Source organism: Plutella xylostella, chromosome 14 (assembly GCF_932276165.1).
Source record: "Plutella xylostella chromosome 14, ilPluXylo3.1, whole genome shotgun sequence".
In the NCBI taxonomy this organism is placed as follows: Eukaryota; Metazoa; Arthropoda; class Insecta; order Lepidoptera; family Plutellidae; genus Plutella; species Plutella xylostella.
Window position 1 is genome coordinate 7,385,735 of NC_063994.1, and position 21,891 is coordinate 7,407,625.

At 40.7% G+C, this 21,891-nt stretch overlaps 1 protein-coding gene across 1 annotated transcript in view; it reads right to left on the bottom strand.

The window, feature by feature from the left end:
- Positions 1-1,123: 1,123 nt before the first annotated feature.
- The window catches only part of LOC105383495 (AT-rich interactive domain-containing protein 2), a 41,670-nt gene continuing 20,902 nt past the window's right edge, over positions 1,124-21,891 (bottom strand). The window contains exons 18-36 of the mRNA XM_048625560.1: positions 21,405-21,482; positions 20,974-21,064; positions 20,726-20,781; positions 20,175-20,642; positions 19,743-19,832; positions 19,013-19,102; positions 18,269-18,380; positions 17,840-17,917; positions 17,390-17,490; positions 16,785-16,874; positions 14,606-14,701; positions 12,561-13,028; positions 12,091-12,225; positions 11,618-11,727; positions 11,038-11,200; positions 4,453-4,599; positions 3,815-3,976; positions 2,993-3,084; positions 1,124-1,408 (exon numbers count right to left, since the gene is read on the bottom strand). Of these exons, the coding sequence (XP_048481517.1) occupies positions 1,306-1,408; positions 2,993-3,084; positions 3,815-3,976; positions 4,453-4,599; positions 11,038-11,200; positions 11,618-11,727; positions 12,091-12,225; positions 12,561-13,028; positions 14,606-14,701; positions 16,785-16,874; positions 17,390-17,490; positions 17,840-17,917; positions 18,269-18,380; positions 19,013-19,102; positions 19,743-19,832; positions 20,175-20,642; positions 20,726-20,781; positions 20,974-21,064; positions 21,405-21,482 (2,730 nt within the window). The 3' untranslated portion in view covers positions 1,124-1,305. The remainder of the gene's footprint in view (positions 1,409-2,992; positions 3,085-3,814; positions 3,977-4,452; positions 4,600-11,037; positions 11,201-11,617; positions 11,728-12,090; positions 12,226-12,560; positions 13,029-14,605; positions 14,702-16,784; positions 16,875-17,389; positions 17,491-17,839; positions 17,918-18,268; positions 18,381-19,012; positions 19,103-19,742; positions 19,833-20,174; positions 20,643-20,725; positions 20,782-20,973; positions 21,065-21,404; positions 21,483-21,891) is intronic.

Below are 21,891 nucleotides of genomic sequence, written 5' to 3' on the forward strand. Positions count from 1 at the left end.
AAATATACTTATACTAAAGTCACCAACAATGTTTCCGTGGAAAGAAACGACGTGATTTTTCCGAAGTCGTAGAACAAAAGCGGTCCAGAGTACCCTTTCGGCTTATTTAACCACTTCCTTGAGGTATAATCTTAGATTAATGATATGGTAGAATCTAAACTTGTACATAATAGTTGTAAGGAAATAAAACAAGAAAGTTATCAATGAGTTGTTTTATTTATATTAATACTTAGCACGTAAACTTAAAAACTAAAACACAATATTTATGTTGAATACACAACAACACTAAGTTTATTTTGCACTTACAATGTAGATCATATCTTACATACATTCATACACCATCAGAGTACGACTTCTATAATAGCACTTATTTTTCCAAAGTTTGATATCATTCTGACCTTACCCTACCACGTACCTATACCTAGTAATCAAAATATTCGTTTTATAATGGGTAAGTAGTTTTGCCACAATGAAGGGTTAAATTAAATAAATATTCAGGGTGGAATTTATCAGTGAGCTAAGGTAGGTAATTTACTGAAAGCAGCTGTGCGCATTGAACTACCTTCGTGAAGTTTATGCGGACTAAATTACATAATTATTCAGAAACGTTATTCACAGTCAAATGCCAGTAAAATGCATAGCAAATAAAGATATAGAAAAAAATAATCTGAAGACAAAACACGATCAATATCATAAATTACACATCCTATAATTAGATTTTTGTAGACTTTGATACCTCCAGATAATAATTCAGCCCTTGTAACAGGTTTACTGTTACAAGGGTTGAATTATTATTTACGATCATCAAATAGAATACCGATCAGTGTATAACCAAATTAATTAGGCAAAAAAAAGGTTTTAACATCACGAGACAACAGAGTGAAGTACGAATCCAGACAAACCACCAGTAAACTGGTTTTATGAGTCATTTATTAATTGTGTTTTTATGATTAATAAATATATTGAAACTGAAACTGAACTGTATTCTTAACGTATACATTTAGGGCAATCTTCTTCACTTCTTCAGATGCATATCACTTAGTGCCAATTTCTCCATAGTCGGTTAGAGCATAACCAGGTATTAGTGGTTAACTTTTGACACATCTGTCATTTCTGAATTTTATATGGATATGATGTATAATTGATTTACCAATCCCTGTCGGTTAGATAACCGACTATGGAGAAATTGGCACTTAAGGTGTCAGATTGTTAAGTTGGTTAAATAAATACTTTTTTCATTTCACTTCGCTGGGCTATTCCGCACTTGACAGTCTACCACTGCGCTCGGCAGCGGTCGGGCGATTCTCAGATGTTGTTCATGTCGTACAGTACTTGCGCGATGGTCCGTGATGCTTCCACTGTGCTGAGCGCGATGTTCGCTAGCTGGGGCTCGTAGCTGCGAAGCATGCTGGAAGATGAGATGCGATGAGGTTTAGAAGAAAATTTAACAGACATTTTATTTACGATGAGGCACGGTAAAGATACTCTCTAGATCAGCGGTTACCGAATACTTATCGAAACGAAACCATTTTTGCTCGCCGTTTTTTTGGCTTATAGGTTAAAATCTCTTATCTAGGTGGTAAGCGCTACAAGCGCTTGATTTCTGTATTATTGTATTTTTAGCGGGACCCCTGAGCAGTGGCGGCTGGTGCCTCAGATACCCGGTAGTGCACTTTATGGGTTTAGTAATTTTATGGACAAAAATAGATTAACTATTACAATTAGAAGTAAAAAATATATAAGTATATTTTACCTTATTTATAGACGCGAAATAGCTTCTTCGCCGAAACGAAAACAACACACGGAAAGCAAAATAAAGCATTTAGTCTCTCACATCCACATAACCATTTCTTTTTATTGAACATTTCACTTTTGAAAATTCAGGTAGGTACTTATAAGTTTCATTTTTTGTTTTGCACTAAAGGCCGAGGCGGCCCAGCAGATTTAATGTCCAGTCTATTTTGCAATGTCCTATTGCTTTTTATGAAGTCAATTTTGTATTTTGCACTCATTTTCACTCACACACACACATGTTACACACTCACGAAATCTTTAGTACTTTCTTAGTTAATAAGTAATTAGCATATTAATTACGTATTCGCGCCAATGACAAAGGAATAAAGAGAGGACATGCCATATCAACGAAAAAAATGCGCTTACCTAAACTTTGGTGTCAATTAAAATGGCGGCGGTTTTCTTGAAAAATGTAAACAAACAAATTGTTTGACAGCTGAAGTACCTTGTGTTTGGATGTCAATCAACATGGCGACCGGTCGCAATGTTGTAATTTTAGGCAAAGACAAAACTACTGTTGTCCTTTTTTACGTACGATAACACTAATAAGTTAAAAAGAGACGACGATATATTTTTAAATACCTATTTTTATGCCAGGTCCTCTCTTTATTCTTTTGTCATTGATTTGCGCGCGAAAGGTGAAACTGACAATGACATGACAAGTGCAGTGCAACATTATTTCGGCAATTTCCGGCCGCGTGCGGCGCACGAATTTATCCTAGAACTGCATACTAGTTTGTACTGAGCATCTTCCGTCTCACGCGCCGGGCGATTTCCATCCTGTTTCATACTACATGTAGGAGCTCGCTCCGTGCGACAATCCGAGCGCACGAGGCCGTTTTTGTTCAAGCAAAAATAAGATCTAATTCTTTCGCAGTAGAAATCAAAATAGGCCAGCTCGATTTAATTTAACTCGTAACGATAATCAGATTTATGTAATTTCTGTTTAGGGTAGGTATTACGGTTGTTATATTGGTATTTTTTGTGAAGTTTTTTTTTACACGTACCTAGTACCTAGTATGGTATAGGAAGAAGGAAGGTACATATTTAGAAGGTTTTTAAATGGTAGTGCGTTGCACGGGCGCACTTGAGGTGCAGCCGCCACTGCCCCTGAGGTCCTCTCAGATTTTCTCTATACTTGATACTGTTCAGTATATATGATAATTATGTATTTTCTGTTTATGTAATAACAGCTTACCGTCTAGCGGTGTTGGAGTAGATGACGAGATTGCGCAGAATGAGCGCGGCCGTCAGCCGAATGCTCTTCGTAACCGGGCCTTCATTTTCATCCTGTTAAAGAAAACATAAATTGATTAACTTGATTAACATATAAAGATTTGGAAAAAAGTCGGCCTCCAATAGTTATTCTCCATGGATCATGTTTTTATAGAATGTTATTTTGTTAAAAATAGCAGTCCCATATCATTTTGGTTTAAATCATTATTTCCACATAGTGTGGACCTCTGGACCGACTACTTTAGACAGGTAGCGTATACGAGTATATGAAGAAAACCGAAGGCAGAGTGTTGTTGCGCTCTTTGATGACCATCTTTGATATTAATAGGCTCCGCGGTACGGGTTTGTTATTGACGTCGATAAACTCGTTAAATACGCGTTCCACCAACCACATCGCCATATTTATGGCGTGTCACGATATAGTGCCCTTCATCTACGTCGATAACGGACCCGTGCAGTGTTGACAAATAAATGTGGTAGAATAGTAGACGTAGCGTTGTCTCCTTGGGCTCTGTCTATATCCATCAACATCTTAATAACTTTATGGCGCGTGGACGATACCTATGTCTTTATGGATGTGAGTGTATAAAATACGCAGATATAAGATATAAGAATATAAGAAACGCCGCGTGTGGTCTTTCTGTGGAGTCTGTGGAAGAGTAGCTGGTAGTGGCTGAAAAAGAGATACCGAAAAAGTATTATGGCGCCTTAGAATCCTACGCCCAGCAGTGGACATAGGCTTCTCGTGCACTGGTTATCATGCTGGTGATAAAGCTACACTGACCGCGCGGTCCCGCGGGCGGCGCGCGGGCGCGGCGTGCTTGTTGAGCGCCTGCAGCGCCGCGTCGGGCGGGAGCCGAGCGACGCCGCCGCCCGCCGTCAGCTGCCGCCGCGACGTGGCGACGAGAGGAGGCACAGGACTACAGCCACCGAGGCATGGAAGTAGCTTCGTCCTTCACTGAATACCTAGCTGAATAGATTTCAAATTTGGCTCTAATTCGACGCCATCTTTTTCCTCATCTTCGCTTTCGTATAGAGCCGAATTTGACTGAACACGCAATTCAGTCCATTCCTCATTAAATACAAACATAGATAGCTAGCTGAATAGATTTCAAATTTGGCTCTAATCCGACGCCATCTTTCTCCTCATCTTCGCTTTCGTGTAGAGCCGAATTTGACTGAATACGCAATTCAGTCCATTCCTCATTAAATACAAACATAGATAGCTAGCTAAATATATTTCAAATGGCTCTAATCCGATGCCATGTTTCGCTTTCCTCTTCAATTTTGTCTAGGGCTGTAAAATGGTGGAGCCATAATGGCGTCATCTCATCTGCTGACCGCTCGGCCCCTCAATAGAAGCGCGGGCCATATGTCTTTGTTGACGTCAGAAAGAGTAATTAAAGCTACTAGTGCACTGACCGCGCGGTCCCGCGGGCGGCGCGCGGGCGCGGCGTGCTTGTTGAGCGCCTGCAGCGCCGCGTCGGGCGGGTAGCCAGGAGACGCCGCCGCCCCGCTGTTTTCTGCGGCTGCGATGTGGCGACGCGAGTTGTAGACTGCTTTCAGGGCCTGTTGAGCAATGTTACACAATTAGATAATCTTTTCATTACAGTTTTTACAATTTTAGAACGCCGACACGGCAGGATAGATAGATAGATAGATAGATAATTCTTTATTGCACACACAAACATAAATTACACAAGGAAATGTACAATATAGACGGTACAAATGGCGGCCTTATTACTAAGAGTAATTTCTTCCAGACTACCTCGGAGGAGAGAAACTATACAAGAAAAGGGGAAAGTGCAAAAAATTACAAACAGAACTATAACAAGGAGAAAATTACAAATGTATATACCTAATCTATACCTAGTAATAGGTAATATAAATAAACTACATACATCATACTTATATACTTAAATAAATACATACGATTATATATATAAATATATTACGCTGGTAAGGATAATTTATTGAGATAGTGCTTGTTCAGCAAAGTTTTAAAAGATGCAAGGGATGGCGCAAGTCTGATATTGGTGGGTAAATCATTCCACAACAATACAGCCTGGACAGTAAAAGATTCACTGTAAAATTTGGTTTTGTGTTCTGGAATATTCAGCCTGAGATTCTTAGATGATCGAAGGGTACAGCTGTGGGTAGAGCAACGCATCCCAAAACGCTCCTTCAGGTATGCTGGGGTACATGGATTGAACAGTACAGAGTAAAGAAGTGAAAGAATGTGGGTATTCCGGCGAAGTCGAATTGGGAGCCACTTGAGTTTAGTACGGTATTCGGAGATGTGGTCATATTTCCTTACGCCAAATATGAACCGGATGCAGAAGTTTTGAAGTCTCTCAAGTTTGTTTAGTTGTTCCTCGGTGAGATCAGGATAGCTGGCATCGGCGTAGTCAAGAACGGGGAGGAGAAGTGATTGTGCTAACGCGATCTTGGTGGAAGTAGGTAGAAAGTTACGCAACCTTTTAAGTGAACCTGCTGACGCAAAAATCTTCCGGCTAACGGCCTCCATCTGAGGGCCCCAAGTAAAAAACTTATCCATAAAAATGCCAAGGTTTTTGACTGTATCACTATATGGAATATGGACACCATCGAATAATACAGGTGGAATATGCTGTAAATTATTGTTGGAGATCAATCGTGAACTGCCTATGAGAATAACTTGGGTTTTGTTAGGGTTCACTTTGAGCCCATGGTTTTTACTCCAGGTTGATATTGCATTCAGATCTATGTTGATTGATCCAACAGCCTCAGGAAGCTCTGAAGGAGAAGCATGCTTATAGATTTGGAGATCGTCTGCGTAAAGGTGATAGGAAGCAGAAATATTTTCAGAAATGGAGTTTATAAAAACTGCGAAGAGTAGAGGAGATAACACGCCGCCTTGTGGAACACCGGCCGAGATATCACACCACTGAGAATGTGACTCCTCAATGCGTATACGCTGCCGGCGCCCATGCAGATAACTGCGAAACCAGCCAATTACCGTTGGAGATATGTTAAGCGATCGAAGTATTCCAAGTAAGATGTCGAAATCAACAGTATTAAAGGCATTACTGAAGTCTAACAAAGAAAGGATAGTGATTTGCCCTTTATCCATACTCTGGCGGATATCGTCGGTGATTTTTATAAGCGCAGTAACAGTGCTATGGCCAGGACGGAAGCCAGACTGGAAAGGATTCATCAGGTTATTATGGGTAAGGAAATTGGAAAGTTGGTAATGGATAAGGCGTTCAAGGACTTTGGATAGGAACGGTAGAATGGATATGGGACGGTATTCAGAAAATGAGGAGGGGTTGGATTTTTTCGGGAGGGGAACCACTTCAGCTTCTTTCCAGGACGATGGGAATATGCCAGTAGATACGGAGGAATTTAATATATGAGTGATGATAGGAAGGATGATATCTAAAATAGGTATTATCATGTTTCGACTTATACTGTCTGTGCCAATCGCATTGGAAACGATAGAAAGAATGATCTTTTTAACATCACAGAAAGTCAGGAGTAGGCAAAGCCGAGAGGCGACTAAGTGTACTAGTTTTTACAGCACTGTCCATGGCTGATGACGAAGAGAAGTGAGAGTTCAATGAATCAATGTCTAAATCTTTAGGTATGGAATCATTACGTGACTTGCCGACTCCCAATGACCGTAAGAACTTCCAAACTTTAGCTGGATCTCCATTTTCAACTGATTGATGGATATGGCGGCGTTGAGCATCCCTACACACCTTGTTGCAGCGATTTCGTAAAGTAATGTATTTCTCCTTATTAGCTTCAGTAGAACGACCTTTGTACTTGGATTTGGCAGCATTCTTGACACGGATCAAAGATTTTATCTCCTCAGTGAGCCAAGGCGCCGGAAGATGTTTCACCTTAATCAGTCGCAACGGCGCATGCACGTCATACAGCTTGGTGAGCAGGGAATTGAACAAGGTGACCTGTTCATCAACACAAGTTGCATTAAGAACAGGAGCCCAATCCGTATTTCCTGCATCACGCCGCAAGTCTTCTACGTTCATTCCACCAAAACTACGCAGCAGAAGAGTTCTTGGCTTAGCCTTAGGGGGGCGGATTTTGTAAGATAAATATATGAGATCATGATAGGAGAAACCTGTCGCCGCACACTGCCCGTGTTTAGCAACATGTTGGCTCGAAGAAACAAGAATTAGGTCCAGAAGGGACGGAACGCAGTCAGGGAAATGATGTGTTGCATTAAGAGGAAGGATTTCCATATTACAGGACCTAACTAATGATTTAAAGGAAGACGACCTGCTGTCATTTTTGAGGAGGCATGTGTTAAAATCACCCATAACAATAACGTGACTGTAATTAGGAATGAAGTTGACAAGAAGGTTTTCAAAGGAACTAAAGAAATTCACACGCAGCGAGGGACTGTAATACACACCAAGTAGAATCTTAGTGTGTAATAGCGTAACTTCAATAAGAAGATGTTCGCCCGCATCACCTGGTGGAGGTTGGGAAGACATACTAAGAACTGAGTAGGGAATGTGCGATCGGAGATAAATAGCTACGCCACCGCCACCACTACCGGTGCGGTCATTGCGTATCAGACTATAACCAGGCAATGCGTACGAAGTAGACGGGAGACATGGCTTGAGCCATGACTCGGATACCAATATTGCGTGTAAATTTTTATTTTCAAATGATGCCAACATATCAGTAAAATGTGCCGGAATACTTTGGGCATTTATATGGACAACATTAAAATTGGTCTTAACATCAGATAAAACGGAATCAAGAACATCCGGAATATCCGGTATGCTATAAAAACTGCTATCTGTACTATTCAATTCATCAGAAGATACGATGGAACCAAACTCATCATCACTGCATGCACTGGGATCTTGCATCTACCAAACGTATAATGATATAAGAAGAATAATAAATATTAAATAAATAATAACCTAATGTAATAATATATAGTAACTAAGTATATGTATAAAATATTACAATAACCAAATATATATTATAAATAAAAATAAATAAGAGTTACTTTACAATTAAATTAAAATTATCTAATTCCAGTTACTACTAGCAACTTTTCAATTTAAATTAACAAAAATAACATTAACATCTAACAATACTGCAATAACAAAACGCACAATAGAAAAAAAAAAGAAAAAAAGAACAAACATTGGTTACGTTCGGAAATTAACAATGTCCATAAAGCTGTATGGTAGGTCTCTGTGCCTGCAAACAATGACTGGGCTCACAATAAAATGTCACGAATATAATACGCACGAAAAAATTCAGCTGTCACTTTCAGAACTGTCACATTGACAAATTGACATTGACAAGTGGCACAAACACGTCACATCACAACAAGAGAACATTTTGCAAATTGATAATTGAAACAAAACTAAAAACAGAGGGTTACAGTGCGAATCATTACGTATCAAGGGCCGGATTGAATGCGCAAGATCAAGAGTATGATGATTACTTCCTGGTTACCCTTTTAACCCTCGCCTTGGACGTTGAAGCTGCATCAGTGACTGCAACCTTCGCTAGGCGCAGGAGCAGGGGCCGCCGGCGTGTCCGCCGCGGCCGGGCAGATCGCATCGAGCTCCGCCATCGACACGATGGTGTGCTGCTTCCCGTCGCGGCCCAGCACGACGATGCAGCCGCCCCTGGTCCAGCACCGTGAGACGCCGAGCCGCTGCCTCGCTGCCATGAATGTGTCGTGGCGTGGCTTTGTCAGAAACTCTGCCAGTGTCCTCCCGCTGCCCTTGAACTTCGACTTGGCAAACCAGATCCTGTTCCTCACTGCCAGATCTTTAAATTTGATGAGGATTGGGCGAGGCTTGTCCCCAAGGCGCCCCATCCTGTGACAGCGCGCGATGTCGTCGGCACAGAATGACTCGGACTCCTGTAGGTGCTCTGTGACGGCCTTCACTGTAGCTGTAGCAGTGTCCTCACTCTTGCTATCCGGTACGCCATGAAGGAGCAGCATCTTCCGCCGGCTGTAGGTCTCCATCCGGTCCATGTGTTGGACCACCATCTCGACCTGCCTCTGAAGGGTCCCCAGTGCCATCATTATGAAAGATCTGAAGACAGTGAACTCTGAGGCAAGTCCATCCGTGGTCGTGGAGGCGGGGGCCTTAGTTATTTGGCTCTGGAAGTCTGCCATTTTCACAGTGAAGTGCTCTTTTAGCTCAGTTATGGACTCAATTAAGTTCTCCATTTTGTGCAGGTCTTGTAGATGTTACAGCAGAGATAATAGTTGCTAGCAGGTACCTATAACTGTTTAAACTTTCATAAAATATTAAAATATTTTATTTAAAGTTATTATTGTTTATATTAATTAAATTAAAGATTTAAGATATAATGTGTTTGCTTTCACAACTACCCCCGAAAAAAAAAAAAAGGATTTGTCACCGTTGACAGGATTGGCCAGACAGATTAGAGGAAGTCCCTAATTCCTTCGTTGAATAAGAGGGAGCGCCTCCAACCCCGCCTCTGACGAGTAGATCTCGAGTGGAGATCATGAACAAGCTAGCTATGTCCTCCAGCCATGTTATATCGCTTCTTGGTAGTGCCCGATTTTCAGCAATAGATTTTAATTACGACCAGTGGAGCAATTATCGACCACTAGTCTTTAAAGTCTACTATCAGTGGCGCGACGTAACGCCTTATAAATAGTAACCAATTTGCAATTAATTCTAACACTAGACTCGAAAGGCGAGTGGTTGAGAATCCAGATCCTGGTTCCTCATTAATACTCACATTGACAGTACAATGGCGGTCATTCAAATGATTCACCAGTGCGAAGGTCTTTCTTGGGACCTTGTCGCAGTCGACCCACAAGAACGGCGCCCCCGCCCCCGCGCCCCGCGGGCAATGCCTACCCCGCTAGACTAGTAATAGCTATAGTAGCTAGACCAGGGTATGTCACTGAAGTAACAGGATTGGTCACACAGATACGACAGTCGATGATTGTTTCGTTGTAATCTAGAGAGCGCTTCTGCCATCGCCTCCAGAGTCTCTGGCATCTGGAGTCCAGATAGTGAGATACTAGTTCTCCAGTGGAGACCACAAACCGCCAATAATAACGTGTGAAACCCTCCGGCCGTATTGTATCCCTCTTTCTAGCAATAAAAAAAACCGATCTGGATCTAAATACTCACATTAACAGTGCAATGGCGGTCATTCAAATGGTTGACCAGTGCGAAGGTCTTCCTTGGCACCTTGTCACAGTCGAGCCACAAGCACGGCGCCTCCGCCCCCGCGCCCCGCGGGCAGTGCTCACCCCGCTAGACTAGTAGCTAGGACTAGTAGTAGCTAGTAGATAGACCAGGGTTTGTCACTGAAGTAACAGGATTGTTCGGACAGATTATCGTCAATTGCTGATTGCTTCGTAAAAAAACAATATTTTTCTTCCGTTAATAGACCTAATACCTACATTACAAGAAAGTAGCAAACTGTTTCATTGGAAAATAGAGAGCGCCTCTGTGTGTGACGACGAAAAGGCAAGCGTAGCGTAGGATACCCTTTAGCCGCTTTGCCGCTCTTTCTATCAATAGACAATTACGAGCTGCTTCTGCAATCATTCAATTACAATCTGGTTCTAAATACTCACATTAACAGTACAATGGCGGTCATTCAAATGGTTGACCAAGGCGAAGGTCTTCCTTGGCACCTTGTCACAGTCGAGCCACAAGCACGGCGCCCCCGCCCCCGCGCTCCGCGGGCAGTGCCTACCCCGCTAGACTAGTAGCTAGGACTAGTAGTAGCTAGTAGATAGACCAGGGTTGGTCAATGAAGTAACAGGATTGGTCAGACAGATTAATAGAGGCAGTCGATGATTGTTTCGCTGAAATCTAGGGAGCGTTTCTGCCATCGCCTTTAGGTAGTGAGTTAAGTACTAGATTTCCAGTTGAGGCCACAAACAGGCAAGCATAGCGTGGGACCCCTCCGATCATATTGTGTTGCTCTTTCTAGCAATAGACAAATTCCGATCTGGTTCTAAGTACTCACATTGACAGTACAATGGCGGTCATTCAAATGGTTGACCAGTGCGAAGGTCTTCCTTGGGACCTTGTCACAGTCGAGCCACAAGCACGGCGCCTCCGCCCCCGCGCCCCGCGGACAGTGCGCGCGCGCCGCGTGGCTGAATACCGAGGCTGCGCTGTCGAATGTTCTGGAATAGAGGGTAGGGTGTTAAAAGTGGGGGAAACACGAGTGTAGAGGTAACGAGACCAGGGGAAATCAGGTGTGTGAAGAGGATATGGGGGTTATTTGTAGTGTATAGTAGGTTTACAAGGTAAGAAAATAAATATTTAAAGATGAAGCGAAGCTTGCGGGCAATAGCTGTAACAAATACTGGGTGAGATTTCATCAGTGAACTTTATTCAGTTTGTCGGTTACATTCACTTGCCGACGGTAACTTGGCTCATTAAATTCCACCGTATTTATGGCAAATGCTGGCCAGACCGAGAATCGAAGTCAGGATTCACCAATCTAACATGAATTGTATCCGCTCAACGGTAGAGGTCCTAAGGATTGTCGATTGCTATAATGTGTCGTTAGTCGACTCTAGTACGGTAGGTGTACTTACTTGGCACACCCCTTCCAGTGGCATATCCAGGGCGTGTCGTCTTGCGGCGCGGCGGGAGGCGGCGGCGTCGACGACGGCTTGGGCACAGCCGGCGCTATTTGTGGCGGCGTCTGATGGGAAATGGAAACTTAATGTAATTTTGTATCGTTATAGTGGGGTTTGGACTTAAAGTGCAGAAGTCACAAAAAGTGTGCAAGGATGTAACCGGTGTACTAAAAAAACTGCAAGTTTTTCTCAGAATAAATTGTGATAGTTCGTATGTAGGGTAAAATATAGCAGAAGATTTGAACTGACGGCTCTAGAAAGAGAAAGAGAAGACGAGATATTATCCGTTTCACCACCACGGCTCAGTGAGTGATTAAGACACAAGCCACAATCTTCCTAACACCTTAATTATAGCTCAACAAACTACATTAAGTACCATAAAAAATCTATCCAATTCTCTAAACCGCAAGATACAAATAACTACACACCGGTTTGCTAGCCACAGTCGAGATGGGTTCAGTAGTCACTAGCTCTCTCTCTCCAATCTTCTGTCCTCCCATCATGACGGGCTGACGGGTGATCACCTGGCGTATCAGTTGGGGACCCGTTGAGGTCTTCACCACCTGTTTTGGAGAAATATTTTTATAAGTCGTAATAATTTTGTTATATTTATTCGAGCTTTTTTTCCTATATGCCTGAGATTTCTGGTTATTTTATTCAAATGTTTCATTTCACTGGCCTATTCTTCATCATCAATTCATCAGCTTATTACCGGGACCTTCAGTGAAACACTTTTGGGTGAAAAAACTACTACTAGCCATAACATACTTTAGAATTGCTTTATTTTATAGCTGATTGACTGAGCAAGTTTTACACTTATGTTAATTATTTTTAAATAATTAATTACACTACTATGTACACTGTAAAACACATAACCAAATTTCTTAACACAACTTACCGTAGCAGTCTCAGTAGTATTCATAGGCTTTGCCGCTTTCGCATCAGTCGGCACCAGATGACTCCTTTGCGACTGAATCAACCTATGCACCTCCGCTTTAATAGGCGCATTCATTATAATCTGCTGGTTATTAGACACAGCTATGATCTGCTGACTACCTTGCAACAACTGTTGGCTACCGCGAATAATCTGCTGTTGATTTGCCTGCATTATCTGATTGCCTTGAATCAACTGTTGATTTCCTTGAATCAACTGTTGATTTCCTTGGATCAACTGTTGATTTCCTTGAATCAACTGTTGATTTCCTTGGATTATTTGTTGGTTGCCGCTAGCGGAGGTGGATATGAGGGCGGGCGGTTGTTTCTGCGTGACGACTATCTGTTGGTTCTGGTTCACTATTTGCGCCTTGTGTGGTTGCGGTGGCGCTGTTATGATTGGCTGCTGGCTCGGGGTCAACTGCGGGGCCGTCTAGAGAGGGAAGGTTCGTTAGCACAAGGAAGTGGTTGGTTTATAAGTGTAGAACATTTCATACATAACAATAAGTCAAGTTTTAATTTTGGATTTAGGCCTCATTGAGTTCGTGTGAGCCTGTATGTGAAATTGCTATGTATGGAATGCCCGTGACAGCAATAAAAAAACTAAGCTAAAATGTTGCCACATTTAGTAGAGGAAACTAAATAAACTATTCACAACAAGTACCTATACTATATCCCATTCCACGGGGAAAGACATCTGATACAAACAAAAACTACCCTTATTCTAATGTTTATTACGGTGCGGGTACGGGTGCTGTCAGATGTCTTTCCCCGTGGAATGGGATATAACTATAAAGACATAAGACAAAATTCTACCACCTTACATAAAAGTTATGAAAAAAAAAACACAAGAGAAAAATACTGCCACCAAAGCTGCATAAACATTTGAAGGTAAACATGCATTTTGATGAGGGATCGTGTATTTACAATAACATATAACCACCGTGTTATACTGTAAGTTCACCGAGGGATGTAAAATTCATACAGTTTTGCAATACTAGCGCCATAAGTGCAATTACTATTTACCTTTGCACATAAAGAGACAATTTGGAGACAACTATATTTTACAGCCACATAAATAACTCTAGTGCAAAAATGTATCAATAGATCAGTTTGCATCTCAATGTATAAAATTACAGGACCACACAGCACGATAAAATTATATTAAAACTAAAATATAGACCAATAATTATTACGTAAACTAAATAATCTTAACGCCCGCAGCCATACAATTCAAACGATTTTTTAAAGCAAATTAAATACATTGAACAACAAAAAAACTATAATTACTTATAATAAATTACATTGATCATATTATAACAAAACAAAGTAACCGCATACACCAAACTATAAACTGAAAATTCGATAACACAGATGGCAGCACTGATAGTAGCTTTAGTGCCGCCATCTAGCGTCTAACAACAATGACCATCTACTTAATACTTCCTTCCCACTACTAAAACGAAAATTATCACACCAGTAGTAAAACATAAGCCTTGTCCCATTATACATCAATATAAAGTGACAGAGGACAAAGCTATTTTACACCAGCAATGATAAAATTCATGATTAGCAGGGGCACAGATAAAACATTCATATGCATAACAGAACAAGATTTTGCACGCCAGGAACCACCAGTAACTTGAGCAATGCTGAGAAGATACTTTCTGTACTACCAGAAAAAAACTTTAAACACTGTTTAACAAGCGTTTAAAACTAAATTTTACAGATTTTGTAGGTGTTTGACAGCGCTAAACATCTGTTAAATACTGTCTTAAGTTTATGTGATAAGGTCCTTTAAGTGCATAGAAGCTGAGTGTTGCTTGGTATTGTTCTATACGGTAAGGTCGTGGCTTGAACCCTCTGTTACAATTCATTAAAAAGTGCAATATGTGCGATATAAGATTTTGGACAAATAACTTTGGGATTTTGTGTGTCAGATTGTTCGTTTATGCATACGAATATTTCACCCACAGTACGACAGTCCACATATATTAGTGTGCAAGTAACCTGTATGGCTTTGATCATATGGATGGACTGAGTGCCGGGGGCGAGACCCGCCTGGCTCACGATCACTCTCTGGCCGGATTGCAGAACTCCAGAATTCTGTTTGACAAATTTCACGTCACACTTTTGCTTGGGATGGTTTTGTGACGGGCATTTGGTTTGGGAAACTATGTCGGTTATAGAATGCTTAGGAAAATATTGTGAGGAAATTATTTTGATGTAAATACTAAACTGTGAGAATCATCCATCCAATCAGAGTTGATTGACACATAAAGAATTTCGGCTGTCAAGTTAAATTTGGTTCGTTTTTCACATCACGCTGCGTTGTCTTTGCAAGCATCAAGAACAACATTACCTAGAAGTAATGCTATTGTAGTATTCCTAAAACAGGTGAAAGGATAGTACACACTTACCTTTAAACCTACTTAGAGTTAAATTCTTAAATATTTCCTTGGTCCTAGTTCACCTCCAACTTACATTGTACAATTTTATATATCATAAATACAGTAACTATGTTATCAACTAAATTATACTATTTAAAACTATCTATAAAGCATTAATTACTTTTAAAGTTTACGAATAATACATGTTTCATAGAAATCTATCAGTTTATAGGTACACTAGAATTATTTCAAACAAGATTATTGTAAATCTGACTGAACACATCAAACCGGAGCCGGTCGCCGTTGGTGAGGCAACACTCGAAGTTGTGCAAGAATATGTCTACCTCGGGCAGACTATTCGGCTAGGCAGAAGCAACTTCGACAAGGAGGCTGCAAGGCGCATCCAACTGGGTTGGGCTGCATTCGGGAAACTTCGTCACATATTCTCCTCGGCCATTCCTCAGAGCCTGAAGACAAAAGTCTTCAACCAGTGCGTCCTGCCAGTGATGACGTATGGTGCAGAGACGTGGACACTGACGGTAGGACTGGTCCACCGATTTAAAGTCGCTCAGCGTGCTATGGAGAGAGCTATGCTTGGGGTTTCTCTGATGGATCGTATCAGAAATGAGGTTATCCGTCAGAGGACTAAGGTTACCGACATAGCTGTCAAAATATGCAAGCTGAAGTGGCAGTGGGCTGGTCATATCTGCCGAAGAACCGATAACCGTTGGGGTAGACGAGTTCTCGAGTGGAGACCACGAACAGGCAAACGCAGCGTGGGACGCCCTCCTGCCCGCTGGACTGACCTTAGGCGGGTGGTGGGTAGTGGTTGGATGAGGAAGGCCGAGGACCGAGTGTTGCGGCGCTCCTTGGGAGAGGCCTATGTCCAGCAGTGGATGATTATTGGCTGATGATGATGACTGAACAAAAGGATAGACAGTTAAAATAATTTTGTTTAAAATTTTAGAACTAAACTATATTATTTATTTATCTTACAACTAGCCCTGAGTACCTGTTTTGATTAAATAAAATAATAAGATGTGCAAAAATGAACCCAATGTTTAATGAGCGATGAGCTGAAATGAAGTGAAGATAAATGAAAAGGAAAGTGTGAAATATTAATGATGAATAGTTATGAACCAAGCAATGGACCCCGAATTAGTCACTACGTTAATGAAACCAACGCAACATAAATGTGATGTGATGATATTAATTGTGATTATGATTATGAGAAACGTATCCTTCTGGCATGTTTATTTGAACATATAATTTTATTTATTTATTTATACTTTTATTACACAATATACAGAAGTAAATATGTACAATGAGGTGGACTTAATGCTAGAAGCATTTTCTACCAGTCAACCTGCAATATCATATCATTATCAATATACATACATAGTCGGATCTACAGAATCGATTAAAGAAAGCTTTCATCAAAGTAACTTGATTAGTAAAGTTATATGACACGCTTTCCACTCGAACATGTCCACAAAACGTACCTATAAATCTATCAAAGTTTACAGTTGGCGCACCAACCGATAACTAAAACGTCAAAAACTTTGTGTTACAAAAGTAGAGGCAATAAAAGTCTGATCACATTTTACAGATCTTAGATTCCGTCTCTTTCAATCTAATGTAAATGTATCCTGCTGTCAAAATTGCCTCTTACATTTCTTCATTAAGTGATTAATTAATTATAAAACATATCTAACCACCAGAAGGATACGTAAACCGATGACATCACCAGAGAGCGTTAGTAGGCCAACTACGGACGACCGTATAGAACAAAGTATAACCTGTATGATCTGTTGTTGGGTGATCGCTTCTGTAGCTTGGGCGATCACACTGTTTAGTGTGGCCTCGTCCAGGCCTCCTGGGTTGTTCACCTGGGGTTTGGCATACTTATGTAGTACATAGGTCGTAGGTAAATAGGTATACATCGCTTGCAAGACATAAAAGTCGCGATTGCGTGGCTACTTGTCTGTGGCACCCTGATTGGGGCGAGTCAAACAACAGATATTTATAATCGTAAGTATTTTTACTATAAAAAATATCTAAATGCATTAAAAAACTGTGAAAAAGAAACAGATAAAGTAATTTTTGACTTCAAAGTTGGAAAGGGGTAAATAAAATAATTTGATGATTCCTCAACAGTGCAAATTTTAACTAGAATACTCAAAGCTACAAGCCTATAATAATTTCACAAAATTAAATAAATTAGATCCACAAAAATCAATATAACAGGCTTATAACTTCATAAACTTCCTAAGTAGATTTAGAACCTAAATTATTCAGACATACCAATCAAAAACCCTAGTGCATACATATCAGAGAAGAAATTTATCATAAGTAAAAAATATTTTTATTTTTTAAATAAAAGCATAATAAACACAATACGTACCGTGAGGGTGATGGGGCCACCTCCCGTCGCCCCTTGAACTATGATGATGGTCTTTTGCATCATATTACCGGGGATATTCTGTGTGAGGTATGTCATGCCACCTGGAACCAAATTCGTTTGTTATTTATGACACATAATGTACAGTTAGCAAAAGAGTTATGTTTATCGCCCCAGCACAAACACTTTAAGATCCATAGACTAAAAGCGCCAACGATACAAATTGTTGAGTACAACTTAAAATGGCGATCAAGAGCCCAGACGAAGAGTGGGTACTCTTACTGGGATGGGAAACTGTCAAAAACGAAAAAGGGGCGGACTTCTATAAGATACCGACTTTTTTTCTACGTAATACGAAGCTCGCGCGGAAAAGAGAATACTGGTTATATTCTTCATTCACTTGAAATCCAACAGATATTATAAAAAAGAGTATAGTAGAGATAATAAACGCACCTTGAGAGGAGCTCGGTGTGGCAATAATCTGCATCGGCTGCTGCACAAACTGCGGCTGTTGTTGTTGCATTGATTTATCTTTAAAAAAACATGTTTACATTAGAACATTCATCATCACGACCCATCACATCCCCACTGCTAGGGCACGGGCCTCCTTCCAATGAAAGAAGGGCCTTTTAGCCTAGCAGGAACTACAATTCGTTGTAAGATTAATAGTGTTGAACCAACAACCACAATAGGATGGTGCCATTCATTATGGTAACAAATTCTAGCTCTTGTGTGGGTCACCGACACGATAAGAAGAACGACTAAAAAAAACAGTTTCAGTAGCTCAGCCACTCCCTTTAGGCTTACTATGGCACTGTTGCAAGACTCTGTATAACAGCTATATGTATTCATGTTTCGTCTAAAAGCTAACCATATAATTACCTTGCAGTATGAGTTGTCCGGACTGAGAGGCCAGTATGTTCTGCACATCCATCGGCTGAACTTGCAGCATCGGCTGTTGCACTTGAATACTCTGTTGTTGCACCTGTTGCACCTGACACAACAGAAACATACAGATTTATACGTCATCATCAGCCCGTAGTCACTGACATTTAGAAACTAACTTATCTGGCCAACCATTACAATGGATGACCATCATGGTTCCATTCATCATGGCATTCTATTCTATACTATTCTCTGTGGGGGTGTAAGTACCTGCACCTGGCTCTCTCGAGTGGAACCGTTGTGCATATTCTCAAGGTCTAAACTGCCTTCCTAAGCTTGGACCATTTCCCACCACGCTGGTCCATTGCGGGTTGGTGGGTTCACATATCTAGATGTGCTAAATCTAGATATGCAGGTTTCCTCACCATGTTTTCCTTCACCGTTCATCATGGTAATAAATTCTAGCTCTTGTAATAGGTCATCGACACAATAAGAAGAACGATCGAAAGTCTTAGAGGCTAACCATTACAATGGATGACCCTCCGAAGTGTTGAAAAGATTTGTATTATCTAGCGATGGCATTATTGGCTGCTAATGCTATTCGCTATGCGGTCGCCATTTTGCTTCAGATACATTATTTTTTGTGTAATAAAAATATCAGTGGACATACATTAAAATAAAGTAAAGAAGAATTGAAAATCTCCTCCTTTTGCGAAGTCTATTAAAATATAAATAGCTTACTTGCTGCATAACCGTAGGTTGTTGCACCTGTAACGTGGGTTGTTGCACTTGTAACGTCGGCTGTTGAACCTGCAGACTTGGCTGTTGCACCTAAAACAAAATATACACTTGTATATTAACTACTGTCTCACAATCATGCTAAATGAAGGGCTAGCACGGGGCGCAATTAAGACGTGAGCAATGTTCTCTGTCGCGCTTGAGGCTGTGCGATGTGAGTGAGGGTGATGCAACACTTTTATAACGTCATTGCGCCCCGCGCCAGCCCGTCTGAGCTAATTATAATTATGTTTTTAAAATAGCTTAATTTTGACACGAAATCTATACAAATATTGCAGACATCAAAGAAAGCATGCTGGTGTATAATGAATTGATAGTGATGTGCTGTGACATAATGCACGATAGTAAAGAAGAAATATTCTATAAGATGGCTCAAAGTAATAAGCATGCTTACATGGACCAAGCGAGGCATAAAATAACTTAAAAAGCATAGTAGTTAAACATTCCTCGTATCCAATAACCCTCCCTAATTCCTTAAACTATAATATTAGCTGAAAATTTGCTGTTTTGTTAATATTATAGAAGGCATTTGAAACCAATCCTCGAAAGCATTTACTTTTGACAGCACATAATGTTCTATTTGCGTCTGCGCAACTTATCACTGTGCTTTTTCATACATTTTTATGTTACTTACAAGCTTTTTTGATACGAAAACTTTTGATTGAAAGCTTACCAAGTCCTCCTCGTCCTCTAAAGCGGAGGCAGCCAGTGCCGCGTACAAGTTAGCTGCCGTTTTAGAAACGCTTTCTTGTGGTGAATTGCTCTGAAATACCATTATACCTTTTGAGCTACTTGGAAACTTTATCATCTGTATAAAGTTTCATTACAAAGAGGATGTTACAAATTATCTCCTCTCAACTTTAACGTTACTTTAAACTTTTAAACTATTTAAAAAATACTATGCTGTCTGTAGACTGCCGTAGGTTTTCAGGAACTATTTGAAAGTGAAGTAAAAATAAAAAAACATAACGCTACACAAAATGATCATAATCATTCGCACTGCGGATAACATCAAAAGCTACTAACCTGTCAAAGCGACATTTAGACACACAACGACGAAACGACACTCTACAGAAAAGTAAGAAAGAGACATTACCGTACGAACCTCTCTCTTCGTCTCAACCTTTTGTCTTTTAGCTGGGGGACCCGTGAAACTATGGTCTGTGGCTTCAGTAGTTTGTTCTGGCTCATTCTTGGTAACACTTTGAACGACTCCGTGCATTCCATCCGTCTTAAGTTGGACTATTTGGCCGTGCTCATTTTTAATTTGCACGCCACTCAACTGGTCGCTTTTCAGTTGTATAATTTGGCCTTGATCGTTTTTGAGCTGAATGACTTGGCCTTGCTCGTTCTTTATTTGCAAGTAAGGTCCGGTTTGGGTCACAATTTGACCGGACTCGGCGTTGTACTGTATGACGGGATTGTTCTCCTGTTTGACTTGTACTATTTGTCCTGTCTCTGTGATCTGTATGGTGGGGGCGTTTATTTGGGAGGCCCCCATTTGGACCACTTGGACCGGCGGGTTGGATTTCTTCTCTAGGAGGTCGGCTAACATTTTGTTTTGCGCAGACTTCTGGAAGGTTTTTAGTCGTTAGCTCGATAGAGGACAGAAGTTGATGTAATTTGTTTTCGATAGTGAGTTAGATAGGTACTTACGATAGTCAGTTGAGCTTGCTCGTCGATTTGTATTTGTACCGGCTCCTCTTTTGGAGCTGTGAAACAACCATTCGCTATATTAACCACAACAGTTTAAACCATGTTTAACAGTAGTGTGTTATATGTATGTAAGGTCAAATGTCTCATATCACCAATGGTATTCACAACGCAATCCACTTGCGCCTTCCCTAAAATACGCCTTCAATATAGTCAAGTTGCGTTAATCAACCTGTACATCAATTACTCACCTATTTGTTCTTCAGGATTCACCGTGCTGGTGACGCCTCCAGGGATGATGGTGGTGCACTTGATGAGAGCTTCAGGGTCCACGTCCATGCCCTGAGATATAGAGACACAGGTTAGTGAGGTACACTGGTGGTAGTGGCTGGATGAGGAAAGATTGTTGTGGAGATTCTAGGGTAAGGCCTAAGTCAGGTTATGGTTACACTTATGGTTACATAATAATTGAATTGTGATGGTTGAATAAATTTCCGTATAGAATAGATATCCGTAGACACAAAATAAGGCCTTCACAATTTATGTTAATTATTCTTATTTGGACATCCAATCGGGGGTCGGGAATAATTTGTCTTATTTTCTGTCTCAAAAGTGATATTGAGTTCTCCTATTGGAACCAAATAAATAATAAAAATGTACCTATGTGTATTATTGTACTTACTGCCTGTCCCTGTTGTACTATGACGGTGTTGGCGGCCGACGGTGCTGCCCTCTGCTGGTTCTGTTGTCTCTGCGCCACCTGTAGTCAGAGCAGTCGCATTAGTTGTCCATGATATACATTGTATATTCTTTTAAATCATGCGCTATATACGCTCGTTTTGATGTCGGTGAGAAACAGTAGAGCTAGTCTAGGGTAGTTATGTCGTGGTGAAAGGATCGGCCAGTTAGATATGCGTCATTTGCTGACCTGTTATACCGTTGTGTGATAAGTTGTTTATGAAAATACATCTATCATTATTATTTTAAGTTTGTCTTGTCTAGTTCAATATTATCAAAGGTGCTTGGGAGAGGATCGTTTGGTGTCAACTAAGCGAAGACCACTACGTCCTATTTTCAAATTCGTGGACTAACTATAGGCTTACTTTAGGTAGAATTCATGCGTAAAGAAGCTCATTATAATATCAAGCCACTTATCGCCATGCTAATCT